At 50.4% G+C, this 16,590-nt stretch overlaps 2 protein-coding genes and 1 long non-coding RNA gene across 10 annotated transcripts in view; 1 reads left to right on the top strand and 2 right to left on the bottom strand.

The window, feature by feature from the left end:
- Positions 1–223: 223 nt before the first annotated feature.
- NOP2 (NOP2 nucleolar protein) lies at positions 224–9,114 on the bottom strand. Of its 2 annotated transcripts, none has more exons than XM_019960287.2 (16): positions 8,974–9,114; positions 8,601–8,710; positions 7,147–7,192; positions 6,882–6,970; positions 6,461–6,693; positions 5,485–5,540; positions 5,201–5,361; positions 4,887–5,086; positions 4,651–4,740; positions 3,759–3,846; positions 3,541–3,681; positions 2,917–3,056; positions 2,702–2,791; positions 2,446–2,568; positions 2,113–2,341; positions 224–991 (listed from the first exon to the last, which is right to left on the bottom strand). In XM_019960287.2, exons 2-16 carry the CDS (start codon positions 8,704–8,706, stop codon positions 321–323), a joined length of 2,463 nt encoding a protein of 820 aa, XP_019815846.1. In that variant the 5' UTR covers positions 8,707–8,710; positions 8,974–9,114; the 3' UTR covers positions 224–320. The 2 variants fall into 2 exon arrangements, with proteins under 2 accessions (XP_019815846.1, XP_019815847.1); XM_019960288.2 differs by having other exon boundaries at positions 8,601–8,744; positions 8,974–9,107.
- A 1,058-nt stretch (positions 9,115–10,172) lies between these two features.
- The window catches only part of CHD4 (chromodomain helicase DNA binding protein 4), a 29,284-nt gene continuing 22,866 nt past the window's right edge, over positions 10,173–16,590 (bottom strand). For 4 of the 7 annotated variants that reach the window (XM_070790235.1, XM_070790237.1, XM_070790240.1 and 1 more), the window contains exons 34-40: positions 16,346–16,417; positions 15,719–15,856; positions 15,373–15,481; positions 15,126–15,258; positions 11,593–11,791; positions 10,719–10,882; positions 10,173–10,535 (exon numbers count right to left, since the gene is read on the bottom strand). In XM_070790235.1, coding sequence (XP_070646336.1) covers positions 10,518–10,535; positions 10,719–10,882; positions 11,593–11,791; positions 15,126–15,258; positions 15,373–15,481; positions 15,719–15,856; positions 16,346–16,417 — 833 coding nt within the window. In that variant the 3' untranslated portion in view covers positions 10,173–10,517. The remainder of the gene's footprint in view (positions 10,536–10,718; positions 10,883–11,592; positions 11,792–15,125; positions 15,259–15,372; positions 15,482–15,718; positions 15,857–16,345; positions 16,418–16,590) is intronic. The other 3 variants (XM_070790234.1, XM_070790236.1, XM_070790239.1) reach the window with 1 other exon arrangement.
- On the top strand, positions 10,870–12,411 carry LOC139183217 (uncharacterized). Its single transcript, XR_011566765.1, has 2 exons — positions 10,870–11,080; positions 11,382–12,411. It is a non-coding gene; the product is annotated as an uncharacterized lncRNA (long non-coding RNA).

Raw genomic sequence — 16,590 nt, 5'->3', positions numbered from 1 at the left:
TTCTGGTGGCACCAAATCCATCTACATCCCTATTGCCCTCCTCCCTCCCAAGTCCAAACACCCAGCTCTGACTCCATGAACCACCTTCCCTGGGTTCCCGGGAACTGACCTGATTTCTCAGTGCATTGCACTGTCCCCTCTTCTGAGGATCCCTGTCTCACCCTCCCTCCTCTGCTCTTTAAGCAGCAAAGCCAGTACCCACCCCCAAAAAACACACAGTGGCCAGAGATTGTAAAACATGTATTAAATTTCACATCCATGGTTGGGAAGCCATCCTCACAGAGGAAAGAGTTCCAACCCTGTAACAATGGCAGTCTAGTTCAACCATCCACTGAAGTCAGCGCAGGCTGGCGGCCGCCTCTGGACTGAGATTTTCTCCTCTTTGCTGGCGGGGGCTGGCTGGAACTGCGGGAGGACATGGTGGGAGTCTTAGGTCCCTTGGGGGTACCATTCTGTTTCTGGAAGGCAGCTTTCTTGAAAGGTTGCTCTGCCACCTGCTGCTTAACCTTCTCAGCCCCTGTGGTGTTTCCAAAGGGCTGGTCACGGTCCTCAGGCTTGGGTGTGGCCTGGGTCTTGGAGAGGGATGGTGCTGCGGGCAAGTCTGTGTCCATGGCCTTGGGAGGAGCATGCTGCTTCCGGAAGGCAGCTTTCCTGAAGGACTGCAGTTTGGGTGAATGTTGCTTTAGCTTCCCAGCCTCCTTCGGTTCCCTGACCACTGCTGCTGTTTCGGGCGGCTGACTACTGTCCTGGAGCTTGGAGGACGCCTGGGCCTTTGTGACAGCAGACACAGTAGACAATTCTGTGTCCGTCCCTTTGGAGATGCCATTCTGCTTCTGGAAGGAAGACTTCTTGGGATGCTGCTGTTTCTGCAGCCGTTGCTTTGCCTGACCAGCCTTCTTGGTAGATGGGCTGCCACTCTCAGACTTGGGGGTCACCTGCCCATTCACGTTGGGCAAGTCTGGGTTTGTGGGGGTGGATGTCGCAGAATTTCCTGCGGTTTAAATTAAACAGTTTGAGAAATAAGGCCTCATCACTGGGTCATGATCATCAGTGGAGCAGGAAAAGCAGAGATATTAAAGTAAGGAGACTTCCTGGGTGCTACCTCCTGGCCAAGTGTCCCACACAACAGGGGCAGCACCTAAGAGCAGATCACCCAGATTCAGATTACTTAGTTTCACCTAGCCTCTACTCAAGTCGTATTCGAATCTTTAATAAAGAGAAGATACCATTACCCATCCATGGGCCAGAAGGTTTGCAGAGGAAGCTGTGCCCCTTGGGGGCCAGCAGGAGGTGAATCCTGAACAAACTTGAAGCACTGGGCTTCTCCTTTAATCAGAAAAGACATTTTCTTCCATGCAGCTTTTGATGAGATACAGAAAAATAAAAAGGCACACAGAGTAACTAAAAACAAGCTAGTCTTCATGAATGAAGACTGACATATTGAATATGTATCTTTAAAGTTACAGCAAAAAAAAAAAAAAAATATATATATATAGGGTACTTTGCTACTTCTTGAAGAAATGTGTTAACATTCAAGTGTGACTCATGTTAAGAGGCACTGTTTATAGAGAAAAGTCACCAAGTTGGTGTGCAAAGACGTCCGCCTCTCCCTCGTCCAACTAAGCCTAGGGTGACATCCCAGGAGGCAGAGCCCTCAGGTTTGTTTCAGAAAACCCCACTCTGGCCTTTATGGCCCAGCCCAAACTCCCCAAGACAGCCAAGAAAACCAGCTGCAATTATTGAGATTGCAGAGAACTGACAGTTCTGAGGAGTCCTGCACCAGCCCAGTGCTGATGAGGCTGAGATCTGTTACCAGGAAGGCTGCCCTGGGCCAAGAAACCACACCCCCGCTGGAGAGCATTCACTGCTGACAACTGCAGCCACCTGGCACAACTGAGGAAAGGGCTCGATCCACGCGAACCCTTTAACATACCCAACTGGGGTTCAGGCCTGGGACCAATTCTAGCTGGAATGAAAAGGATCGCTCACCCCAGCATTCAAGGCTAAGCTAGGGGGGCAAGGACCCGCCCTTCCCTGCAGCCACACTCCAAGGCCTCTGGAGGGGGAGAGAGCAAAGGTGGAGACGAAGAGAGCAAAAAACAAATTGCTTACCCGTTTGGGACTGGGGGATAGAATTGGAGAATTTCTTGAACTTGGCAATAAAGAAGCCATCCATGTTGTGGGTGTGAGGGTAGAAGCGGCGGGTGGAGCGCAGCGTGGGGTGGAAGCGCCTTTCCCGGAAGCGGGTGAAGCCCTCCTGGCCGAAGTCCAGGCCGGTGGGCACCAGGCGCACATTTCTCTTTTTCAGGGCATAGTCCACCACCCACTCGTTCTCCTCCACCTGACGTGTGAGGGAGACGGAAGGAAAGCAGAGCTGGAGTTGAAGGGGTGCTGAGGGCATGGCAGCCCCAGGCTAGCTCCCTCCCGCACCCCAACAGGCCTCACCATGATGGAGCAGGTGCAGTAGACAAGGTAGCCCCCCGTCTTGGAGGTGGCGTTGACAGAGTCGATAGCACTCAGGAGCAGCTCCTTTTGCAGGTGGGCACAGCGTAGGATGTCCTTCTCGTCCTGCCCCAAGACAGAGAGATCCAGGCACTGGAATCCCAGCAGGATGCTTTGGGAGGAGAGCGCTGCTGCCCGGGGCGCGCCCTCCCCCAGCTACCCCCCCAAGGCTTCTCAGCTGGTCCCCCACCCTCTGCACCTTGTTCGTCTTCACGGCAGGGTCCTTGGAGATGACCCCGGTGCCACTGCAGGGAGCGTCCAGCAGGACTCGGTCAAAGCCGCCCACCACCTGGGGAAAGGGGAGGTGAAGAGGGTATTTTGGGCAATGGAACCATACCATGAGCTTCCCAGGGGCAAGTCTCAACATCCTGAGGTCAGAAGTGGGGGAGGAGAGACACCCAGTGGGAGCCCCACCTTGGGGAACTGGCGCCCGTCGTAGTGGCTGATGATGGCATTGGTGACCCCCAGCCGGTGCAGGTTGCCCACCACGCTCTTGAGCCGCTCGGCATTGGCGTCGTTGGCGAGGATCACCCCTGTGTTCTTCATGAGCTGGGCTGAAGGGAGAAGGGCATGGGGCTCAGCTGCAGCTTTTCTGCCTCCACACCTGCTGGGCTTCCCCTCCCCCTGCTGGCAAAGCCTCAGCCCTTCCCCAGAAAGCCATGTTCCCCGCTGTCCACCCAGTCTGTGCTGGGCCCTGTGATGAGCAAACCTGCCAGGGTGGTTTTTCCATTGTTACTCAGCAGCCTCAGTTATTCTTCCAAGCTTAATTAAATGGTTACAACTAACTGTATGTAACGGTTACTTGTGCACACACATGTAACTCTCAAGATCCAAGCAAGACATAAAGGCCAACCCGTGCACCATCACCTCACCATTCTACAGAGGACCAGGGCCTTGCCCAAGGTCACATGGGCAGGAAAAGGCAACCGTGGGGCTAGAGCTGGGCCGCCTGGGGCTGTTTCTTGAGTGCCCTCGAGTCACTGACCCCACCCCTGCTTCCTAAGGATGGGTCCTCGCCCTGCCGGCCCCTCCTCTTACCTATGTAGCTGGTCTTTCCTCCAGGGGCACAGCACATGTCCAGGATCCGCTCGTGTTCCTGGGGTGCCAAGGCCATGACAGGCAACATGCTGGAGGCCCCCTGCAGCATATAGTGCCCGGCCAGGTACTCAGGCGTGGCCCCTGTGGAGGACAGCCTGCAGGTGATGCGCTGGGACGAGGGCAGGGGTGGAAGGGCTCTGGGGCGGGGGCGCACTCACCAATGGGCACCGAAGAGTCATACACCACAAGTCCTGTCTTGGACCACTTGCCCAGGGGGTCCAGATTAACTCCACGATTGATGAGTGCCTAGAGGTTAAGACGGATGAAGGTTTTAGAACCTTGAAGTCAACTCTGAGAGAGGCTGGAGACGTGAAGACGTGGCCATGTCAGAGGCCTGTGGCACCACAGCCCTAAAGCTCAGTCAGGATGCAGTCGGCACAGATGGGAGAAACACTCGTTTCTCCCATCTCTCCCTGTGTCTCCCCTTCCTGGGCCTCAGGGGAGGTCTGAACTCCATTCCCATGGAGCAGACTGCCAGCTGCTCGAGGTCTGAACTCCATTCCCGTGGAGCAGACTGCCAGCTCCTGCTCGAAAATTTCATCTCCTGGAAGCAGAACCGAATTTTCCAAGAGCCTCAGCCCCCTTGCCATCAGTTGAACATTACTGGTGAAAGAACTTTAAAGATAGCTGTCGGATTACCTAGCACCAGAAGACACGCCACACATAGGGCCACACCACTACCTTGAGACCCCAGGTTATTAACCTGGAACCCTTGGAAATGATGAGCTTCCAATACTGCTTGGGCCTGTGTGTCCTGTCTTTTCCTGCAGGCAGGAATCACAGTCTCACCAGCTTCCCCATGACTGATGAGACAGACAACTCCACCCATCTTTCTGTGAGGCAGCACTTCCATCACCGCCCAGTCACAGGGAGCAGAGGCTGAGGGGACGAACTTCCCACTCCACAGGGGTCCTCGGCCCTGAGCCGGCAGGTTGACCCAGCTTGGCACCAGGCCTGTCAAAGTTCGCCCCCTGGATTGTGGCTGTAAATGCTAAGGGTGGTATGCAGGAGTCTCTGGGTGCACAGAAGTCACTGCCTCCCACCCCTCACCTGAGCAAGGTCCCGGCGCCGGGTCTTCAAGGTGTTGGTTCTGAGGGTGATGGGCCGAGGCACCTCGTTGGCTTCCAGGAACTCCACCAGCTGGGACAGAGGATGGCGGGAGGAGGGGGTCAGGCTGGCCAAGGGGCTCCACCAGGAGAGCAGAGGGCCAGGAGGCCAGCTACCTCCTTACACGGGGGAACAGGAAGGAAACGCAGGAACAGCATCAGAGACGAATGAGTGGGTACCTCGGACAGAGGGAAGAGGTCCATGAGCTTGCCCAGCAGGAAGTCGCCGTACGAGTAGTAAGTGGCCAGGTCCTTTCGAAGCCGCTGCAGGTATTCCGAGCGAGACCGACCCTCCTCCCGCTGAGTCCCGAAGTCACGCAGCACACCTACTATATCCTGGATGCGTTTGTGAACACGCTGCAAGTCTGGAGCCTGGGTATGTGGGCCCGTTAAGGAACTGTTTCCCGGTGTGATTGTAATGGGGAGGGGGGATGGCAGGCCTGGAAACCCCTTCTCACAAACACATCCCCCCACACCCTGCTCTGGAAGGATATCCTGCTCCACCTCCCCAGCAGGGGGCAGCAGAAAAGGCTCCTCCTCGTCCACATTGATCTGCAGGCCCCCTTCAGACTCCTCGTCCTCTCTGGGGCCCGACTCTGCAGACACCTGCTCCTCTTCCTCCTCTTCATCAGTCTCTGCCTCGCTCCACTGGTCCCTGCACACAGGTCCAGGAGCAGGGTGGCTCACAGATCAAAGCCAACACCTCCTCGCTCCTCGAGCTTTCCTCCTCCCCCGCTGCTGCCTACACTCCACATGAAGAAGAGTTTCCACAACTCACCCAGCAACCGCTTCCTGGGCCTTCTGCTTTCGAGCAGCCCTTTCAATGGGCAACAACTGAAAAGAGAGACAAGTCGCTGGAGGTACAAAGCCGGCCCATCCAGCAGCCCACAGAACACTTCCCACCTGTTTCTTTCCTAAATACAAACCTAACTGTTGCTCCCACAAAGAAATACAGATCCTACAAAAGTGACTGTATGCTTGGCACAATATTTACCATTGTTGAAATTAAAACGAGGGATTCAAAGCGTTTATTATATTGGTCTTCCCACACCATATGTACACGGGGTGGGGACAAAAACTGCCGAGGGTGCCCGTTTCGCTGTATTTCCCTCCACACTTACTCTACGTCATTTTTCACAGTTAAAATCACGATGCATTTTCAAGTTTGCCTCTTGCCTTTCTCATTCACAGTTAGAACACAAGCATTTTCACAGACATATTGGCCAAATGTTGATTTCACATATGAATGAACTTTAATTCACTTAAGTAAATTGGACATTTTGGAAGCTTCCAGAGTTTTGGCATTATGGTCCACATGGACAGTGCCTGGAAACTTCAAAATGGTAGCTCTGTAGAGAGGAGGGGGGTTGTGGGTAAGGGGTACAAGTGGACACTTTACTGGATTTTGCTTGAACTTTTCTAATGACACAAATATATGAGCTGTATAATACGTAATAACTTCTTATACTTTAACAAGTAAACCTTTGTCTACATTCTGAATCACGATCCTAAGGTAGAATTGCTGTATCAAAAGGAAAATCTCATGTTTCAAAGTACTCTATCCCTATGGCTCTTCTAAACTTGCACATGTGCCGAGAGGAGGTAATCGGTGCTCTGAAACAGTGATGGCACACCAAAGTCCCTTTTCTCTACTCAGGCTTACCCTCATCACTGAGAGACAGTCAAAGTGATCTGGAAAGACTCTAATAAAAGGCAAGGATCACTTCTGGGAGATCCAGAGGGATGGAGCTCACCTCTTCACCGTCATCCTCATCTTCATCCTCTGAGTTGGAGCCAGCTCCATAGTCATCTATCATACCGGCATCACTGTCCTCGGAGCCCCAGAGGTCCTCCTGGTTCACCACACCGTCCCCTTCAGAGTCTTCCTCCTCCTCTGCACTGCTATGGGTTGGTGCTGGGCGCTTCTTGCCTCGAGCAATGTTAAATAAGGACAAGGCTTCCTTCTTACCAGGTGTCTGGACAGCTCCTGCAGAGACCCCAAAGGGTTTGCAGAATCCTAGACCGGTGGCAGCCACACACTGATGGAACCTGCCCTCTCTACCCCCGAGAATATCCTCTGGCTGTTCCTTTCATGTCAGAAATGCTCAGCAAGTCCCTACTTCCCTAGGACCCAGAGGACTCCTAACGTAGCACCCAGCTCTTATTTTCACTAACCTTTTGGTAGCTTTCCAGGCAACGGTTTGGCCCCAGGGGACTTATTCGTCTCAGGGGCTTCAGCAGAGCCCAACCTTCTCTTGGCTGCCCTAAAAACACGTAAGAAGTGGAAAACGGTACACACCTCCAGGCTCTGCCACCTCCCAGAGTAGGGAAATGTGACAGTCCCCAACAGCCCTCCCATCAGCTTGATCACACGGGATCACATGCTGAAAGACGAGCAGGACCGATTTAATCCATGTAATGTAGGTCTGGACACACTCACCTCTTTCGAGCACGACTTGACAGCCTTTTAGAATTTTCATCACCACCTGTTTAAAAAACAAACAATCAAAATAGAAGGTTACAGGAGAAACAACTAGGATCTAGTTAAAGGGAGTAAACAGTAACCCACTCCACTGTGCTCTGGGGGTTCCCTGGTGGCTCAGACCATAAAGAATCCGTCGGCAATGCAGGAGACTCAGGTTCAATCCCTGAGTTGGGATGGGGAAGGGAATGGCAACCCACTCCAGTATTCTTCCCTGAAGAATCCCATGGACAGAGGTGCCTTGCAGGCTACAGTCCATAGCATGACGAAGGGTGACAGAGCACACACACCATTATGCTCTCCCAGGAGCCGGCTAACAGATGCCAAGGAGACGATCTCCATCTGGTTGTTCACCAACCAAATCCAAACTGGGCCTCCCTCCAGACTGATTTCAATGGTATCATCACCATTCTGGTAACACAGATTCTTCTGCTCTTTCTTTTACTCTCAACTAATCAGTTACCAGGGCTTCCCTGGTGGCTCAGTGGCAAAGAATCCACCTGCCAATGCAACAGACACAAGTTCAATCCCTGGCTCGGTCCCCTAGCAAAGGATATGGCAACCCACTCCAGTATTCTTCCCTGGGAAATCCCATGGACAAAGGAGCCTGGCGGGCTACAGTCGATGCAGTCCAAAAGAGTCAGACACGACTGAGGCGACTAAACAACAATACAGTCAGTTACCAACCACAGATTCCACAACTGCTGCTGTTCATATATTCTCTAAATAACTTAACATTTAAATCCCAGCTCTTTGATAATTATCAATTATGGACAATTGATAATTGTCTGCAAGTTAAACTCTCAGATCCACTTTCTAAGCAGCACCTCTCTCACAGGACACTGTGGTGATATGAGCTCCAAGAGTTCAGCACAGTGTGGAGCACTTGCCAACACCTCAATTAATCACATCTTTTATACAAGGATGGACATGAACTACCTGCCCCTTCTCCCCTCCCACTCTGTCTTCCATGCAGTAGACAACCAAGTATTATGCAGGAACCAGATTTGTGGTTATCATCTCCATCCCCTCCACAACGCAGTTCACAGTGACTGGACTGCCCCCTTCCCAACCTCCACTTGCTACAGTGCCACCCATTTTTTCCAAAACCCAACTTCTTTACAGAATCTTTTTAAGCTCTCTTAAGTCTATGGCTTGCCCCTTCCTGGCAACTCCCTCAACGTTGAATCACACCTGTCCTTGCATAGCTTCTTTTGTCCCTGCTGCATCTTCCCTAAGTTCTAAATGCTAATAAGAGTATTTCATTCATACTAGTCTTCTGGTAAATCATTACAAAGTTCTGTTTGAACAGAAAATGAACACATAGACCAAAAAAGCGAAGGAGTTAAGCTATAAAGGAAGAATAACGCAAAAGCGGGAGTATCAGGAGGGGAAGCACGCCTGACCCTTACCTGCAGGCAAGAATTTGGCGAGTTCGGTCTCTGCACCTTTCTGTTTCCGGGCCTTTCGGCCCGGCCCGCGCTTCTCCTTCTTCGTAGGGTCCAATTTGCGCCCCATGGTCCTGGGGAACACAAAAACGGGAGATGGTAAACGTGCTGAAAGAGAAAGGCAGATCGCAGACGATCAGGAAAGGGCACTGGCTCCATCAGAACCTCGACTCAGCAGCCCCCTAGCCCCTCGAGGCCTAGCCAAACCTCCACTCCACGCTGAGCCCCAGGCCCTGGGTCCCACGCCCCAGGTGCCCCTCCACACGTCCCAATTCAAGTCAGCGTCTCACTCTCCCTCACCTGACTTAGTTCAGACCCGCCCGAAGCCTCGGCTCACCTGGAAGAGACAGGCACGGAGATCCACGTGCGGCTCGGCCAGGAGATCAAACGCCACACCACGGAAACGTCTCGCGCAGCCGCACTGCGCGCCCCAAGGTCCCACCTCTTCCGGCCTTCTGGTCAGATGAGGAAGCCGGAACTTTTGCTCGCCGGGCCGGCGCGAAGCCGGGCAGGATTCCGGAGTGGACCGCCCCGCTCCGCTCTCCCCGCAGGCGGAGAAGGCGGTGCCCACGAGGCGTCTTCTACTTCCCCGCCCTCCACTCCCGGCGTGGGCCTTTGGCCTCGTAAAGTTCATTTGGAAATACTGCACCCGGAAGCCGCCCCTTCCCCTCGAACACCAGCGCCAGAGCTGCGCCCTCCGCTTGAGGTTGCCCCAAGATCGGCGGCCCCCACGCCTGTGACGCGGGAACCCTCTTCCTTGACCGCAGGACCCGCGCTGCCTCTCAGGTAAGGGTCCTCCCTGCCCAGGTTCCCGTCTTGGAGGTCGGGAGGAAGGCATCTCGTGTCCGCATTTCACCCACGCAAGTTAACAGAAAAACCGACTTCAGCCTTCCTGCAAGTAAACACCAAGGTGGCGCTCGGCTGTTAAAATAGTGTTCCAGCCTCGTTCCACCTTCACAACACTGCGAGGAAGATCCTTTCATTTTATGCGTATTTCTACAGCTTGGAGAAGCCTGCTTCCGCACGCTCGCAGAGCCGGGAAGCCAAGGATCAGGTTGTGAACCGCGGGGGGCGGGGCGGAGGCGGGAGGCGGCGGGTGCGCTCAGGGGACGGCGTCCTGCCCGGAACACATGCACAGATAGGAGCGTCGATTCTTCCGTGGACTCTGATGATGCAAGGAAACCCCTATTCTCCAATTACAGGTGTCCCAGGGCTCCCATCACTCACTCACCCACCTGCACCTACACCCACACTGAACCAGAGCACTAAAATACAAGGAAACTTTTATTTTCAGTTTTCATCAAGAAATCTGCTTTTTGCTTTTTTTTTTATGCTTTTGGTTCTTTTCCTTTTTTTTTTTTTTTTTTTCCACTTTATTTCATTCTAGCCACTCAGGGGCTGGAGCCGCTGGGTTCCTGGTATTAAAAAGATGCCAACAGAGGTAGCTGTGTCTCGCCCAGGGGCCCGGCCCACTGTGAATACCCCCCAAAAAGGAGAAAAGAAAACACAAAATCAACCAACAAAATAAAACGGAAGGAGGAAGAAACTCAGATCATTTTCTTCAAGCCTGGCGGGAACCCACAACAGTTCGTGTTGTAACAGACAGTGTTACAGTGGGGAGAAGCCAGGGCCCAGAAGGCCAGCCCGCCAGCTCCCTGCAGATGGCGCCGGCGCTACTGCTGCAGTCTCTCCAGCAGGAAGGGCACCACTGCCCCTCACTCCCTCCCCTCCCCTAGTGCTCGGGGGGCTGTTCCTCTACAACTTAGAAGATGGGGCAGAAGGAAGGAGAGGGTCTCTCGGGCGCCCAGGGGAGAATCTGGGCAAGGGAAAGTGAGGAAGGTCACTGCTCAGCGGTGGAGGTGGTATTTTCCATCTGGGTCTTCACTGCTGCTGGGCTACCTATAGGAAGACAAGGCCAAGGGAGTCAGAGTTCCAAGACCACAGCAACCCACCAGATCCCAAGAGAACTCACTGGTAAGCCCACCCCGCTGCCCAGCCTGTAAAGCTAGGGACAAACAGCAAAGTTTCCAACTTCTGGAATGGCTCTGTTCAACAGCTGGCCAGAGGAAAATGGTCCTATACCTGCTGTGGAGGTGGTTCAGGCGCCCGGTTTGCCAGGCGACTGAGAATATTACGCTCTGACATCTGTAGCCTCACAGCAACTGGGGGGATTCGGGCAATAGTGGCTGGGAGTCGAGTCACATCGGCTTTCATGTCACTCAGCAGTTCTTCTAGCTGTTTCAGAACTGCATGGGGAGAAAAAGAGGCGGTGAGCCGTGGTGGTCAAGACCCAGGTCTGTCCTCCCATATGGGGACCATCCCTTCCCCCTAGAACTTCTCAGCTACCGAAACTGATGTGCTGGAATACTGTCATTTGTCACTGAGTCACCTGACCTGGCTCCACCACGTATTTCTTATTCCTCATGTTCCAGTTCCAGCTGCCCGTGAGTCTATGATTTTAAAGTCACCTGTTCCTTGATCCCTATTGTCTTATTTCCTCCACTTCTTGAATAGTTATTCCGTTTCCTTTTCTCATCTTTCCTCTCTTCTTTTGGAGCTCTCCCTTCCTACATACCAGCCTTCTTTCTGTCCTTTCACCCTCCACCCCCCTCACAGTGTCTTAACTTTAATCAGAAACTGAATGTTGAAAGGGGTCTAGAACTTGACAGGATATTAAATCACCTGAAATTACCTCTAAACTACCACAGATGAAACTATGTTATTCTGCTTTGTTTCCACCTCCAGGAACTATATTCAAGTTAAGAGGCAAAGAACTACTGTCCTTGATTGCCTTTAAGATGTCAGCTGCCTGAGGAGGAAGGCGAGGATACCGCGCATACCCTAAGCTCCCAGACAAAGGGGCTGGATAAAGGCTGAGGCTGGAGGAGTAACTGTGTACTGGGGAGGGGCAGAGAAGGAAGAGGCCAGGTTGGCAGGAGGCAGGGGAGCCACTGGCTACCTTTGTGCAGGACTGCGTTAGCTGGCTTGTTTCCTGCCATGGACTCCTTGGACAGGTGCTGATGACTCTCTGCCAGACACTCCACCTCAGCAAAGCGGGTGTTTAGGGCCATGGAAGGGTGAGAAGGGTCCTCTGACATGTTGAGGTAAGCTGCCCGACGCAGCTGCTCCTCAATCACCAGGGCTTGTTCTAAGAGCTGGACAAGAGACAAAGAGGAGACGGCAATCAGACTGATGCTCACTCCGCTTGCTTCTGACGGGCCTCTCAGAACCTGTAAAGAACCTCACAGATGGATGCTCCCTCCCCCTCATCTGGCAGTCCAACATTATACTACGGCCTTTTTTACCCCTCTTTGGAGGTCTGTGTTTTTAAAAGTTCTTCACCCTTTACTGATTCACCCTTATACAAAAATGATATTCAATTTAGAACATAATGTATAAAGAATTCAAATCACAATTCCACCTCCAAAAGATAACGTTAAAGGTTTTTCATTACATATGTTTTTTACAAAATTAGATTCTATATACGTATTTATATTGCTTTCACTCAAAGTTACATAGTTAAGTGAAATCACTCAGTCGTGTCTGACTCTTTGTGACCCCATGGACTGTAGCCTACCAGGCTCCTCTGTCCATGGGATATTCCAGGCAAGGGTACTGGAGTGGGGTGCCATTTCCTTCTCCAGAGGATCTTCCCAACCCAGGGATCAAACCTGAGTCTCCCACATTGCAGGCAGACGCTTTACTGTCTAAGCTACCAGGGAAGACAAGTCTTACATGGTAAAACTCTATAAATAAAATATGACTTTAAACAGTTGCATGACAGTCATCCTTTGGATATAAACTACCCTATCCCTTAAGTTGTTTTACTCTTTAAAAAATTATTCCTGTTGTTTCTTTTCTTTCACCTCCATATCTCACTCCCATTCCTTTCCTTCCTCAAATAGGCAATCCTTTTAATATACCTACTTTTTTGTGGGTTTTCTTGAGGATAGTATTGTTTCATGTGTGTTTTCTAATTTACAGAATGTTTTTCTATAAACATTATAAAATTGTTTCCTCCTTTCCCCACTACGTATCTTTTTAAATGGTCCATTTATGTTATAGAAATGTATTTTGTTGCTTCTACCTGCTGCTGAATGATGTGATGTGAATCCACATTTTACCTACCCACACACCCAGTGTCGAATATCTTTGGTTGCCTCCAGACCCCACCACCAAAACTCATATTGCAACAAACACTTGACATGTCGCCTGCTGGAGCTGTGTAAAAGGTCCTTTGAAACACATTCCAAGGGAAAGAATGTTGATACTTGAGTTACGAGGCTTATTTTACTCAATGATCCTCTGGTTCTTAAAAAGAATGAATTCATTAGAGATCAGGAAAAAGGCGAGTATGAGAATAATGGACTGTTGTTTCTTCCACAAGACCTGCCTACATCAAGGTCTACTAATTTATGCTCAAACAGACCAGACATCTACCTTCAACTTATATACCCTGTCTCCTTCACCAGCTTCCTCCCTCTTGCCCCAAACTATAAGCTTTCTCCAGAATCAGCATTCTCTCTCACCTCCTAGCATCAGCCAGCCCCTCTATGCAAATGGGGTGGTGCTTCTCAAACCTGTACCTCAGGCACCGACTGTTCTGTTCCCACTTGTGCATGGCTGATCACTTTGATCCCACTTGTTGATGGTGCTGGGGTATTTACTTCTCAAAAACACCAAAGGACTTGTCTAGAATGGAACTCTTTTCTACAGACTGCTTGCTCTCCTCAGTTCTCTCATCTGCCGATTATAATGTAACTTTCTCAGCAACTCAGACTCAAAACCTCAGTTGAGTCTCACTCCTTTGTATCTCAAATCCAGTCAAGTAAGTCAGGGGTCAGCAAACTATGGCCTGTGGGCCGAATCTGGGCCACTACCCGTTTGTGGATGACCCAAGAACTAAGAATAGGTTTTTGGCTTTTAAATGGTTGGAAAAAAATCAAAGTAATAGTTTATAACACTTCATATAAATTATATGAAGTTCATATTTTAGCATCAGTAAATTAAACTTTTACTGGAACACATTCATACTTTCTGGTTTATCGCATACAGCTGCTTGCGTATTACTACAGAGTTTGTCTTACAAAGGAGCCTGAAATACTCTGGCCCCTTAACAGAAAAAACCTGCTGACCCCACAGTAAATCAATAAATCCTAAAAATTTGTCTAGTGTTTCATTTCCTTTATTTCATCCTTTTCCACAGCCAGTGTAAGAGTTGAGCCCTCACTACCTCATGAGTATAGAGTAGTTCTGTAATCTCATGAAATGTTCTATTTCAGTTTCCCTTGGTTGTGTCAAAACCCTTCACAAACCCTCAATAGCTACCCATGAACTGTAAGGTTAAGCCAGGCCTCCAGCCTTACCTCTCTCTCCAGCCTACCTCCTACCACCACCATGAGTGTCTCCTACACCCGACCTGGACTATTTGCTGTTTCCAAACACCCTACCTAAAGCTCTACAGCCTGTATACCCAACCTAACCCTTTTGATCATAAAGCCTCCTGTTTCTATCTATCCAACAAATCTCTATTCATTCCAAGGGGATTTCTTTGGTAGTCCAGTGGTTACAACTCTTGCTTCCCAAGGCAAGGGGTGCAGGTTATATTCCTGGTTATGGAACTAAGATCCCACATGCTTCCTGGCCAAACAACCAAAACATAAAACAAGCAATATTGTAACAAATTCAGTAAGACTTTAAAAGTGGTCATTAAAAAAAATAAAAAATTGTAGGAAAAAAACTTCCATCTTCTCCGTGAAGCATTTGTGAGCGCTCCCCACCTTCCCCCTGGAGAACTTCTTTATGGATTTAGCAGTCTCCATCGCAACACTTAGACTGAAACACACTTGACCACACATTTGCTGCTACTTTAAACTGAAAGCTTGAGAACAGGCACCAGGCCTGTCCCTGTGCCACCTGCTACTTGGCACATGATGTTGGAAGGCTCACTGGTATGCATTCCTCCCTCCCCAATTATAATACTTAGCTTGAGATTCATGTGCCTTGTCTTCATTTTGATGTCTCCACAAGGTGCCCTCAGTACAATTTGCTGCATTCCTGACAAAGGTGTCCCTTCAGTCCTGGGCATATTAGCCCCAGCATTTCTAAAAATGGAGGTCTACGTCTCTGAATCTCCCCACCCCTCATCCGCACAGACTCAGGAACTGACAGCCCCGCCTCCTTACAGTCAATTCAATCACACTTGTGTCTTTCCTGAACACTCCAACCTGCAGAGGTCCCCTAGCACACCCATGGTGCTGGTCTCTGTCATTTGTCAGGCAGTCATCTTCAGCCATTAAGTAACTGCTTAGTTTTCAAGTCTGTCTGTCTTGATCTCTAAGATACTTGGGAGCAAAGCCATTCACAGGATACACAGTTAAGTACCCAGGAAAACATACAGTATAGCTGAATGACCAGACTTCCCCTGCAGTCCCTTCTGCACTCTAAAGGCCATCCCATAAAGCCTGTATTCCTCCCATTCCTGCTCACCTTGAACCTTCGGGCTAGAAACTTATTCTTGATCTCTAAGAAATTGCCACGGTTCATTTCCCCCTTGAAAGGTTCATTGAGGATGGCATAGCGTGGATCATTCTGGATGTCCTGCCAACGGGCATAGCCATGGCTGTTGGAAAATTAATCGCTCAGGAAAAATGAAACAAGGGAAAGTAAGAACATCCAACTGTTAGACCGGCAGAAATCCCACCAGAACCTTGGATCGGACTCAGGCAAAGGATACTTTATGATGCCAGCCAGTAGCCAGTAGTCATGGCGTCGGTGCCAGATCTCGTAAGTCTTCTTGGTGACAGTGGCTGCCCGCTCCTCATTCTGCCACAGGGAGTGCAGCTCTGAAGAGAGGTATGGGGAACGGGGAGAAACACAAAGGCAGACACCACTGAGGATTCAGCTACTTAACTCCTGACCCGGTACCAACTTACTGTGCCTTTGGCTTTGTAACAGGGACCCCAGAGGAGTGTGCTGTAGGCCTGGCATTCCCTCTAGGAGAGCCAAAGTCTCCGTACCTTGGTTTCTGACAAGAACCCTAATTTCACCTTGAATCTTTCCAGTGGGCCCCTTTTTCATACCCGTAAAACCACCATCTGCAATGTTGAACATGAAACGCTGTTTAATATTTTTCTTCTGCTTCTCATCATTCAGGTCCTTGGGGGTCTCTCCATTCTGAAGCATCACCTCTTTTTTCTCCTCTTCTTCTTTCTTCTCTTCTACAGAACAGACAGAAGAGAAATGTCAGCTCTAGACAGAAGACAGCACCATGGCCCTTACCGGTACATACAGCACCGTGTGCTACGAGACCACCCATCTACTTCCACCCTTTCTCCACGTGTTTTTTATATATATATATATGTATGTATGTATGTATATATTTGGCTGCACTGTGTCGTAGTTGCAGCATGTGAGCTCTAGTTCTCTGACCAGGGATTGAACCTGGGCCCCCTGCGTTGGGAGAGCAGTCTTAACCACTGGACCATCAGGGAAGTCCCCACATGTAACTGTTTCTTAAACCCACAAAAAGGTGCCACCAGCCCACTGACCATCACAGGCGGGGAGAGGGGGAGTCTTTTAGCTTGGGATAAAATGATTCTATCAGTATGGATGGGGAGCCTGTGGGCAGAGAGGTGTCTGGGAGACAAAGTTCTTCCTTTCAGCAATAGAGTCCTTTTACAGTACAGTTGGCTTCTCCAAACACCCACCTTTGTCCTCCACCACGATGGGAGTCAGATCAACTGCTGCCTTCTCCTCCACCTTCTCCACATCAGCATTACCTGGGGGGAATAGATGGCACTGAGAACATACCTAAACAAGAGTGCTCCCCACCTCTGTTAGATCTGAAATAGTCCTAAACCTAAACCTTAATGATTAAAGTCATAAAAGATGTCCTGAGGGACAAAAAGCCCACAGTTAAACTCAGGGGTGAAAGAGTCTTCCGTGTGTCAGT

Source organism: Bos indicus, chromosome 5 (genome assembly GCF_029378745.1).
Source record: "Bos indicus isolate NIAB-ARS_2022 breed Sahiwal x Tharparkar chromosome 5, NIAB-ARS_B.indTharparkar_mat_pri_1.0, whole genome shotgun sequence".
Taxonomy (NCBI): Eukaryota; Metazoa; Chordata; class Mammalia; order Artiodactyla; family Bovidae; genus Bos; species Bos indicus.
The sequence above is the reverse complement of the archived record's forward strand: the minus strand, read 5'-3'. Positions and strand labels throughout refer to the sequence as shown.